At 36.0% G+C, this 12,970-nt stretch overlaps 1 protein-coding gene across 3 annotated transcripts in view; it reads right to left on the bottom strand.

Moving 5' to 3' along the window:
• Window positions 1-12,970, bottom strand: part of MACROD2 (mono-ADP ribosylhydrolase 2) — a 2,330,645-nt gene that overhangs the window by 1,782,601 nt on the left and 535,074 nt on the right. For all 3 annotated transcript variants that reach the window (XR_009496772.1, XM_025000233.2, NM_001105029.1), the window contains 1 exon segment: window positions 6,082-6,111. Coding sequence is in view for 1 of the 3 variants with exons in the window: in XM_025000233.2 (XP_024856001.1) it covers window positions 6,082-6,111 (30 nt within the window). In the remaining 2 variants the exon portion in view is untranslated.

The following is a 12,970-nucleotide window of genomic DNA, read 5'->3' as shown; positions in this document are numbered from 1 at the left end:
TGCTGTGTTCTCATTCTAGAAAAGCAGCTTTCCCACGCATTCCATCTGGGGCTGAGAGTTTATTTAGCGGTAGTTGCCTATGCCTAGAGTTTTTAAAATTAACCTGTCACAGAAGTACCTCAAGGATAAGGTCTAGAATCACAGTATTGATACAAATATATGCTATGTCTATACATATGTATATATGTGTGTGTATAATTTAAAAAGCAGTCCTACAAATTTATGCATATAAAAAGTCAACCTTAAATTGCTACTCTGTCATAAAATGTCATTTTAAATGTCTAACATTATGCCTCAGGCTTCAGTACTCAGGAGCTTTTGACAGCCTAAAAAGGAAGCAAATCCCATAAACCAGGTCTTGTTTGGGTTCTATCAGCCGATTCCAGTCCTATGTTAATTACTGTGACAATGAAAAAGAAAGATATTATCTAAACTAAGAAATTGTAATTTTTGTTCTAGTCTGTTACATAACGTTTTGAAAGGAAATCAAGGAAGTATCCTTTTAATTCCGCTTTTTTCTTTATAATTCTGCTTCTTGACATAATTTAAGAATGGCTCCAAAGGTCTTTTTTTATTATATATTCCAAAAGTACAACATCATAGGACTTTGTGTATATAAAACATGCTCATAACAGATGAGTGAATGGGTATTTAAAATGCAATGTGCTCTCAGACTACACATCAAATACACAAAAAAGGTATATGAATGTGGGTGACAGTGCACAGGTACTGTAAGACAGTGCTACTGTATGCACTTTCAAATTATCAACTGAGCTTAAGCCTTGTAAAAATAAGCCAGGGAAAGCATCATCTGTATCTCAGCTGCATGTTTCCCTTTCCTCTTCTTAATTCTTCCAGATGTAAACACTCACCTACTTGTGCACAGAAAAGGCAAATCTAAAGATCAAAGATATATTAAAAATCACAGATCAATAACAGTATGAGTCCTGAATGGGAATCAAGAACCCTGTCTTTTCATTGGACCTTTGCACTTTATATGCTGTGCGACCTTGAAGAAGTCACCAAATCTCCCTAAGTCACATTTCTCTCAAGCATTGCTGCTGCTAAGTCACTTTAGTCGTGTCTGACTCTGTGCGACCCCATAGACCGCAGCCCACCAGGCTCCCCGGTCCCTGAGACTCTCCAGGCAAGAACACTGGAGTGGGTTGCCATTTCCTTCTCCAATGCATTAAAGTGAAAAGTGAAAGGGAAGTCCGACTCTTAGCGACCCCATGGACTGCAGCCCACCAGGCTCCTCCATCCAGGGGATATGCCAGGCAAGAGTACTGGAGTGGGGTGCCACTGCCTTCTCCCTCTCGAGCATTAGAACAAGAATAAACACGGATCTCACCTGTGCACTGTATCTGAGACAGCTCTAGGTATTTACTACACCATTTCATTCTTCTCAGGCTTCCTTGTAGTTAGGTTAGGGGTCACCTGTCTGAATTCTGACCCATGAAACAAGCAGAATTGACACAAGCCATTCACGAACTGCTCTGTAAATACAACCCACAAGATCCACCAGCTCTCTCTTCCTGTTTTGTGACTGGAGTCACGTATCACGTGGAGTAGGTGCAAGATAGGAAACCAACCCGAGACTCTGTGTTACCACCTGCAGCAGAGCCTGAGTAGGATAGCCACCAAGCTTCTGAGACTATGATGTGAGCAAGAAACGAGCCTTACTGTTTTAAGCCATTAGAACAGTTTAATATAGCCTACCCTGACTAACAAAAGCACTAAATAAGAAAATAAAATTCACTTCTTTTATATATCAATGTGCTATACTGCTATGCAGGTTAATACTGTGAGCAATGATGGTAAACTTGTAAAAAATTAATAGGACTTCTAAGATTTTTTGACACTGTACCATTACAAAGACAATATAAAGGCTTCCTGAAAGATAGAGTCCAGTCACTATAGACCAGCCACTTATTACTTAAATATCATTATATATTTATATGTCCTTAATATTTCTAGGAAATAGATACAAAGATGATCCATTTTACCAAGTATTTTAGCTGATGTGACTAGGTAGTTGAAAGCCTATCACTTATGGTCACTACAATGACGCTAAGTTACATGAAGTTTCTAAAGATAAGTGACCTCTGGCAAAAGATGAAAATGCACACCTACATGAAATTATTCTCTCACTTTAAAACCAAAACTGAGAGGATGATTGTAACCATATTTGCAATCTCCTTTTAGGAGATGTCTTGCTAATAAGCATTCAAAAAAGAATAGCAAAATGCTAAGATTATGGGCAATACAATTTTGTATAGACTGAGTTTGCCTAAATTTCAAATACAACTCACACAGAATTGGAGGGAAGCTCTCCTGAAAACCTGAGAAAATGGTACTTAAGGTACCCTTATTATTTTTTATATGGTGCCAAATTTTCTTGATCAAATTGTTTAGTCAATCAAAGAACTATTTCCTTTAGAGATTTTTGAAGGGATATTAATTCAAGTCAACAAAAGGAATCATTGATTAAATCCAAGAGTATTGTATCAGTTCAAGTGTTCCTTATTGGATGATTATTAGCTGTTGCTGTACAAATATCACTGGCAGGATTAATAAGATCTCTCATAGAATCAAAAGGCCAAAAATAAGTTCAAAGAAGGCTAAAAATATTCCTTAAATTTAATTTTTAAATGCAGCCTTCCAAAAATCAAACATGTATTTTAGAGCAATCTTGACATCTCCAGAAGTGCATAAATGAATTTAAACCTGTCAATGACCTACTTTAATGAAAGAAATTACAGCCATCTTAAATACTTATAATTTATCTTTATAATGATACTGAGCTGCTAATTTTAGAACTTAAAAATGAGAAATTATGGCAAATAAATGCATTTAGCAAAATCAACCATCTAGAGGACTCAAGTATATTCTTAGGGTAAAGAAAAACTGAGTTTGCCTATCCCTGAATGTCTTGCCATTGCTGAAAATTTACAATATTTTCCAATATTTACAATATTCCTTCCCACACAGGCTGGAGGAATTGCAAGGAAATACAGGCTAACTCACTAGAGTTAACTCTGTACACACCAGTAGTGTACATGTAGACTGAGACAAAGCAGTTCGACAAGGGTGCTTGAACTAGCTGCCTGCCTTCTCACAATGGCAGAGAGTAGTCATTGCCTGCCAAAACCTCCACCCTCTCCTTCCTCCACAGAAAAGAGAACACTGCTTTTTTTTTTTTTGGATGAGCATATTGCTTCCTGGAATAAAACTATCTTATCCACGAATAAACATTTGATCAATTCAAGGATAATCTGGGGCTTTAGTAAAGCTGCTCTAAGAAAACTGGCTTGATTTTGAAGGGCCATCTTTTTTTATTGTTGCCTTACCCCTTACTGACCCCTATATTTTTGATGGCTAAAGTCCAGTAGCCTTCATGGACCCTGAGTTCCACACAGTAGGAAGAAGACCATAAAAGTCAGAGCTTGAGTGCTTGACGACAGGATGGGATTATCACACAGTTGGTCTAGCCTACATCTAGGCTACTTTTAGAGGAGACAGAAATATATTTCTATCTCTTTTAAGTCACTATTATTGTGGGGGTTTCTGCTAAGGGCCGCTAAAATGATTTTAACTTATATAATTAGTTAATTCATTTTTCTTTAGCCAAGGACTATAATAGTCTGGATTTGTACATGTAGACTCAACTTTAACATTTTTATCCTATTTAACGGTAGTAGCCCAATTTGTTAAAATACTAATATGTAAGAAAATCAGCATTATGAATGAATTATTTTAATGCTTCTTTCATATAAGAAACCTAGAGATTAAAGTTTACCAAAAAACCAGTAAATTCTTAAGGAAATTTTCCCTTCTCGTTCCCAAAGAATACCAAAAAAGAAGTAGGACAATGAGAAACCTTGCATATATTTTCTAAAGAAATTTGAGGAAGAAGAAAAAAATTTTGCTACAGAATGTGCATTGACATGATAATATGAAGAGCACTTTCTAGTTTAAACTGTTTTCTATCATTTCTATTTCCAGCATTCTGTTTTTAAAACTCTATTGATTCAAATATGAGAACAATGGTTAAAATTTTAATTTTCTAATACAATTTACACTGAAAACTCCTGGTGATGATTAATAAAGGATAATATTTCTTAAAAGTTGAGGATCAAGTAAACAAGTTCCAACTTGTTTGTTGAAAACTTGTTTGTTGAAAATATATATATTTTTATATATATAAAAAAATATATAAAGCTCTATATAATCATGTCTACTTCAACCATGTACATGAAAAGAAGGAGCAAGAGGAAGAAAGAGAGAAAATAAACCTTTTTATGTCCATCTGGGCCCTAAATGAAAAGGACCCCATTCTATTGTATATGTTTTTCCTCCCTCGCCATGTAATATAGACTGGGGCTAGGAATGCTTTCACCTTTCAACCTAGAAATAAAAATAATATTTTATTTTTATTCCAAGAATTTAGTATCAGGAAAGAATTCCTAGTATAGGAATCTCTCTCTTCCTCATCTCACTTTGATCTCTTTCTCCTCTAAAAAGGAAGAAAGAAAAAGCAAAATGTCAATACTAATTTATTTTTTTTTATTTTTCACAGTAAGTTGCTAATATATGAAGCCCTCAGGCTACAAACATTTTCTTATTTGTTATGACGAAGAAAGAAAAACCACAAGTTTCCAGATGCATTGTTTTAGAATTCACACTATAAGTGACTCTAAAAAAGTGACTCTATCTTGCAACGACTATGGAAAACAGTATGGAAGTTCCTCAAAATAACTAAAAATAGAGTTGCCATATGATCCAGCAATTCTGCTCCTGGGCATATATCTGGACAAAATTATAATTCAAAAATATACATGCACCTTACCTTCACAGCAGCACTGTTTACAATGGCCAAGAAATGGAAACAACCTTAATGTTTATTGAAAGAGGAATGGGTAAGTAAGGTGTGGCATATATACACAAAGGAATATCACTCGGCCATAAAAAGAATGAAATACTGTCACTGGCAGCAACATGGATGGAACGAGATTAGCACACTCAGTGAAGTAAGTCAGAAACACAAACACCATATGACATCACTATACGTGGAAACTGAAATATGACACAAACGAACTTATCTGCAAAACAGAAAGAGACTCACAGAAACAGAGAACAGGCTTGTGGTTGACAACACAGACTGAAAGTGGGAGGGTGGACGGGGAGTTTAGGATTAGCATTTGCAAATATTCTGTTGCTGTTGTTTGGTCACTCAGTTGTGTCCGACTCTTTGTGACCCCATGAACTGTAGTCCGCCAGGCTCCTCTGTCCGTGGGATTTCCCAGGCAAGAATACTGGAGCGGGCTGCCATATATTTCTCTAGGGGGTCTTTTCGACCCAGAGATTGAACCACATCTGCCACATCTCCTTCATTGCAGGTGGATTCTTTTATCACTGAGCCACCAGGAAAGCCCATGAACTATTATACATAGAATGAATAAACAAGATCCCACTGTTTAGTACAGGGAACTACATTCAGTATCCTGTGATTAAACATAATGGAAAAGAATATATATAGGAATACACACACACACACAGAGGGCACAGCAATCCACTCCAGTATTCTTGCCTGGAGAATCCCATGGACAGAGCAGCCTGGCAGGCTGCAGTCCTTGGGGTAACATAGAGTTGTATGCTCCTGAAGCGACTTAGCATGCACACATATATATACACATGTACAAGTGAATCACTCTGTGATACAGAAGAAATTAACGCATTTTAAATCAACTATACTTCAATAAAGTAATTCTTTCAAAGTGAATCTATTATCTAATATATGTGTATTCATCTCAATAGCTTACTGCTACTATAGCTTAAGCCAAGGTAGAAACACAAAGCTTCATGAGAAGAACAACAGTATTCTGTATATTTTGAAGTCAGTTAAAATAACATTCAGATAAACCCAAGATATTTCAGTTATGAATTATTCTCTGGAAGATTATAATTTGCATGGTTGATGAATACAGCAAAATTAATTTTGTTAAAGTATCATGGAACTTACTAAACATCTTATGGTTGGTGTAGTAATAAAATATATTTTAAGTGATATTGAGGACTTACCACCTCCACCTCCAAGAAGGCTGGCATTTGCTGTTTAAAAGAAAACAAACAAAAGATGTTAAATAATATATTAAAATATGTTTATGCCAGAGTATGCCAAGAAAAACCTGGTAATGATCATGCCATACATACACACACACATATATCAAAATATGTACTTTTATATAAAAATACATTCTTTGTTTTATGATGTATGAAAATGTAAATATTCACTATTTTTATCTCCTTTTTCACTTCAAATGACTATTTTTACAATGTTCTTACTTCTAATAAAATAAAATACATATTATGATCATTTTATTATCATTCTGTATCTAAACTTCTGTTTTCTCCATTTTATCAAGTAGAGATATAACAATGTTACTTAAGCAATTTCAATCATTTCAAAGGATAATGTAACAAAAAAGAATAATGATAATTTTAATTAAATTAAATGCCATCAAATAAAGCTATCTCAAGTTACTATGCTATAAGAATGAACTTAAAAAAAAAAGAAGAATAAACTTAAATAGCAACATATTTATTCTTTTTTGCATTAAATTTTTGTTTGTGGGAAAGAAACACATTTTAAATATTTTTGGAAAACAATGATTTGTCATTTCATACCCATTTATCTATTAATCTAGCCCACACAATTATATAAGTCAAATAATGAGCAAAATATAAAACAATTCCATTTAGATTTTAAGAGATCAATTTTTCAGAAAGTTCCATGGCAATTTTTTGCTGAACTATTAAGCAACCTTACACCTACGATAATCTAGTCACTACAAAAGTCAGAAAACAGAACTCTTGGAGCAACATAAAGTATGTAGTAACCAAGCTGTCTTTCTCCATGGAGAAATCTGAGCTACCAGAAGATTATAGAAATCATTTAATAAGGAATACTAGGAATCTTTAACTTGAATTTTAGTGTGATATCCACAGACCATGCACTGGCCTAGTAAGAGAAGCAAATATCAGAGTGTTAATGATTCCATCAATAAAAAAATGGAACATTTTAAGAATAAATGCCTATATCCATATGTGATGGTTTGTTTATTGCAACACTAAAGAGAACATTATAAAAATGCATGGAGAACAAACACCTTTGAAGGTTTTCTCAGTATGTCAATATTAGAGCATCAAATCTTATCTCATATGATCTTCCAAGTACAGGGCCATCTATTAATAATAATAGCTGCTCTTGGCTTTCCCTCACTCTTTCATCACAAAAATGGACTGAGGGGCAATCCCATTAGTCAAACAAAACTCACTTCAGATATTACAAGTCATGCACCACTGTGTCAACTCAAAGCCCTCAAATTCTTCTGACTTTACAATAAAAACGTGTAATATTTACCTAGATGGTATTCAGTTCAGTTCAGTCGCTCAGTCATGTCTGATTCTTTGCAACCCCATGAATCAAAGCACGCCAGGCCTCCCTGTCCATCACCAACTCCCAGAGTTCACTCAGACTCAGATCCATTGAGTCAGTGATGCCATCCAGCCATCTCATCCTCTGTCATCCACTTCTCCTCCTGCCCCCAATCCCTCCCAGCATCAGAGTCTTATCCAATGCGTCAACTCTTCACATGAGGTGGCCAAAGTACTGGAGTTTCAGCTTTAGCATCATTCCTTCCAAAGGACACCCAGGGCTGATCTCCTTCAGAAAGAACGGGTTGGATCTCCTTGCAGTCCAAGGGACTCTCAAGAGTCTTCTCTAACACCACAGTTCAAAAGCATCAATATTCGGTGCTCAGCTTTCTTCACAGTTCAACTCTCACATGCATACATGACCACAGGAAAAACCATAGCCTTGACTAGATGGACCTTTGTTGGCAAAGTAATGTCTCTGCTTTTGAATATGCTATCTAGGTTGGTCATAACGTTCCTTCCAAGGAGTAAGCGTCTTTTAATTTCATGGCTGCAGTCACCATCTGCAGTGATTTGGGAGCCCAGAAAAATAAAGTCAGCCACTGTTTCCACCGTTTCCCCATCTATTTCCCATGAAGTGATGGGACCAGATGCCATGATCTTCGTTTTCTGAATGTTGAGCTTTAAGCCAACTTTTTCACTCTCCTCTTTCACCTTCATCAAGAGGCTTTTTAGTTCCTCTTCACTTTCTGCCATAAGGGTGGTGTCATCTGCATATCTGAGGTTATTGATATTTCTCCCAGAACTCTTGATTTCAGCTTGTGCTTCTTCCAGCCCAGCGTTTCTCATGATGTACTCTGCATAGAAGTTAAATAAGCAGGGTGACAATATACAGCCTTGATGTACTCCTTTTCCTATTTGGAACCAGTCTGTTTTTCCATGTCCAGTTCTAACTGTTGCTTCTTGACCTGCATACAAATTTCTCAAGAGGCAGGTCTGGTGGTTTGGTATTCTCATCTCTTTCAGGATTTTCCACAGTTTATTGTGATCCACACAGTCAAAGGCTTTGGCATAGTCAATAAAGCAGAAATAGATGTTTTTCTGGAACTCTATTTCTTTTTCCATGATCCAGCAGATGTTGGCAATTTTGTCTCTGGCTCCTCTGCCTTTTCTAAAACCAGCTTGAATATCTGGAAGTTCACAGTTCACGTATTGCTGAAGCCTGGCTTGGGGAATTTTGAGCATTACTTTACTAGCATGTGAGATGACTGCAATTGTGTGGTAGTTTCAGCATTCTTTGGCATTGCCTTTCTTTAGGATTGGAATGAAAATTGACCTTTTCCAATCCTGTGGCCACTGTTGAGTTTTCCAAATTTGCTGGCATATTGAGTGCAGCACTTTCACAGCATCATCTTTCAGGATTTGAAATAGCTCAACTGGAATTCCATCACCTCCACTAGCTTTGTTCATAGTGATGCTTTCTAAGGCCCACTTGACTTCACATTCCAACATGTCTGTCTCTAGGTCAGTGATCACACCATTGTGATTATCTGGGTCATGAAGATCTTTTTTGTACAGTTCTTCTGTGTATCCTTGCCACCTCTTCTTAATATCTTCTGCTTCTGTTAGGTCCATACCATTTCTGTCCTTTATCGAGCCCATCTTTGCATGAAATGTTCCCTTGGTATCTCTAATTTTCTTGAAAAGATCTCTAGTCTTTCCCATTCTGTTGTTTTCCTCTATTTCTTTGCATTGATTGCTGAGGAAGGCTTTCTTATCTCTTCTTGCTATTCTTTGGAACTCTGCATTCAGATGCTTCTATCTTTCCTTTTCTCCTTTGCTTTTCACTTCTCTTCTCTTCACAGCTATTTGTAAGGCCTCCTCAGACAGCCATTTTGCTTTTTTTGCATTTCTTTTCCATGGGAATGGTCTTGATCCCTGTCTCCTGTATAATGTCATGAACCTCAGTCCATAGTTCATCAGGCACTCTATCTATCAGATCTAGGCCCTTAAATCTATTTCTCACTTCCACTGTATAATCATAAGGGATTTGATTTAGGTCATACCTGAATGGTCTAGTGGTTTTCCCTACTTTCTTCAATTTCAGTCTGAATTTGGCAATAAGGAGTTCATGATCTGAGCCTCAGTCAGCTCCTGGTCTTGTTTTTGTTGACTGTATAGAGCTTCGCCATCTTTGGCTGCAAAGAATATAATCAATCTGATTTCGGTGTTGACCATCTGGTGATGTCCATGTGTAGAGTCTTCTCTTGTGTTGTTGGAAAAGGGTGTTTGCTATGTCCAGTGCATTTTCTTGGCCAAACTCTATTCGTCTTTGCCCTGCTTCATTCTGTATTCCAAGGTCAAATTTGCCTGTTATTCCAGCTGTTTCTTGACTTCCTACTTTTGCATTCCAGTCCCCTATAATGAAAAGAACATCTTGTTTGGGTGTTAGTTCTAAAAGGTCTTGTAGGTCTTCATAGAAGCATTCAACTTCAGCTTCTTCAGCATTACTGGTTGGGGCATAGACTTGGAATACTGTGATATTGAATGGTTTGCCTTGGAAACGAACAGAGATCATTCTGTCATTTTTGAGATTGCATCCAAGTACTGCATTTCAAACTCTTTTGTTGACCAAGATGGCCACTCCATTTCTTTTAAGGGATTCCTGCCCACAATAGTAGATATAATGGTCATCTGAGTTAAATTCACCCATTTTCGTCCATTTTAGTTCACAGATGGTATCCAGGACTTAATATTTTCCCAAAATCAAACTGTGTTGATGTGGCAACTTGCTGAAGAGGCATGAGGAAAGATGTTACCAATTCTTTTTTTATTAATTTTTTTAATTGGAGGCTAATTACTTTAAAATATTAGAGTGGTTTTGCCATACATTGACATGAATCTGCCACAGGTGTACATGTGCTCCCCATCCTGAACCCCCCTCCCACCACCTTCCCCATCCCAGCCTTCAGGGTCATCCCAGTGCACCAGCCCTTAGCACCCTGTCTCATGCATCAAACCTGGACTGGTGATCTATTTCACATATGATAATATACATGTTTCAATGCTATTCTCTCAAATCATTACAAATCATTATCTTGGGTCCATACCCTTTAGTGGATGGGGGAAATTTCATGATGTCTATTGATAAACCCAAACACTTTCTTAAAAATCTTAACTACATATATTTTTAAAACTGCATGGCATTTCACACTTCTGCTGATTTTTTATTTTTAAATCTGACTGAGAACTCCTTCCTTGTCTATAGCTCTTCCAGATCCCTGAAACTCCATCTGTTGTCCTCCAATTTATACATATTCATTCATAAAAAGAAACTTATTTCCAACAACAAACAACAATAGTAATGAAGAGTAGCTTTACACTCAAATTGTCATGCCCAGAATCACAATAACACAATAAAACCTATTTTTCCCCAATGCTTTGCTTAATAAAGGTAGAGTTTGCCTGTTTGGATAGCACAGACCAAGTCCCATCTGTTTAATCAGGCACTTGTCCAATAGATGTGGGTGGATGAGTGGGAGTAGGTGTAGGAACTGGAATTCCAGGTTTGGAGGACCATCAAGTCCATTTATCTCAGATGTGTGCTCATGTCTAGATGAGCATTTCTGGTTATACTTTTAATATCAACATAAATATTTCATAAAATTGTGGCATCTACAAAGTACACAATCATTTTTAAGATAATTTCATGTGCATTACCATTCATGTAATAGAATCTTAATCTAAGCTGCTTAAATATATTCAAATCAAATTCAAAGCAATTCTAATAACTATAATCCCGATAATGATTTATCTAAAGAATCCATCAAATTTAAGTCTATTTTATCAACTTCTGTTCTCTAAAAATTAAAAAATAAATGTTTTTTCTTCAGAAAAAGTGACATGCATGCATGCTCAGTCACTTCAGTCATGTCCAACTCTTGTAACCCTATGGACTATAGTCCACAAGGCTCCTCTGTCCATGAGATTCTCCAGGCAAGAATACTGGAGTGGGTTGCCATGCCCTCCTGTAGAGACTCTTCCTGACCCAGGGATCAAAACCACATCTCCTGCGTTACAGGTATATTCTTTGCCGCTGAGCCACAGGGCAAAAGTGGCAAAAGTGACGTAACTGTAGGCAAGTAAAATGAATCTTTAGTATGATTTCTATTATTGTATCTTTACAAAGCACCCTATATGTAATATAACTGATTTTCAACATTTATCGGTCAGATGGATTAAGAGCATTTCTTCCATTTCACAGAAGTGAAAATGACTTGTGTGTGTCTGAAATTAACAGTCGTTTAATTTTTATTTAATTATTTCCAATAAATTGAGGTATATTCCAATTAGATAGGAAGCTCTTAAAGATAAGATTTGAGTTTAATAGTTTGGTCTACATTTAATAAGCTCTCAATATGTATTTTCTAATAGATAATTGGCAGATTTGATCCCTTTTCTTTATTGACATAGAAGACAGGTTTTGTGTATTAAAGTGTCTAGAAAGAGAAAACTTTGGTCCTTTTTCTTTTTGTAAAATCAAAGACTGTTAAAGGAAACTCCTATACTTTATTTAGAAATAGTGATTTACAATGTAGGAAACTGAAACTACCATAAAATTATTAACCAACTATACTTCAATATAAATTTAAAAAATTTTTAAAAGAACGTATGAAATATGTTTATATATTTATGTCCCTATATAAGTCCCTTGTTGCAGGGAATTTGGGATGTGCCTCTTGTTATTCCTTGAGTTTCACAGGGAAGAAAACGAAAAAAGGAACTAAGAAAGCTTGAAGTTGATAAGCATGATGCTACTGCATCCAGAATATTTAATGCTTCTCTGAGCATGCCAGTACCATGGCTTAGCTGGTCAAAGCACCTGTCTATTGAACAGAAGATCCTGGGTTCAAATCCCAGCAGTGCCTGGAACAGTATGTTACTGAGCTTCCTAGGTGTACAGTGGTAAAGAATCCACTTGCCAATGCAGCAGATGAAAGAGACACAGGTTTGATCCTTTGCTGGGAGATCCCCTGGAGTAGGAAATGGCAACCTCATTTCTCTAAGCATGCTTTCTAAGTAACCAGCACTAACTTCTTTCATATTTTCCTAAATAAAATGCCCCTGCTACCAGAAGAGGTAGAGGAAAAAATCAACCTACAGTAATTGTCTCAAATATCAATTCAATGAAAAACTAAAATAAACCATTACAAATTAATGAATCTATTATAGTTTTTCCTCCCACAATAACAACTAAGTGAAATGAATAGTTTCACTACTTAGAAAGTAAAAACAGCACTGAACATAAATTGAGTAAGAGTTACCAAAATCTAATTTCAAGTGACAAATATGAATAATTTATTTATAATACCCTAAACAAATGATTATTTTTTGAAGTTTATGAGAAACTGCTTTCTTCCATTTAAACTCGGCTTTGATTTTTTTTAATTAAAATTATCAAATTATACACAAGTATAAATATTCATTATAAAACTATCAAAAACAAAAAATAAGTACAAAGAAGGAATCTTTT

Source organism: Bos taurus, chromosome 13, assembly GCF_002263795.3.
Source record: "Bos taurus isolate L1 Dominette 01449 registration number 42190680 breed Hereford chromosome 13, ARS-UCD2.0, whole genome shotgun sequence".
Lineage (NCBI taxonomy): Eukaryota > Metazoa > Chordata > Mammalia > Artiodactyla > Bovidae > Bos > Bos taurus.
This window is presented reverse-complemented; position numbering and strand designations above follow the sequence as displayed.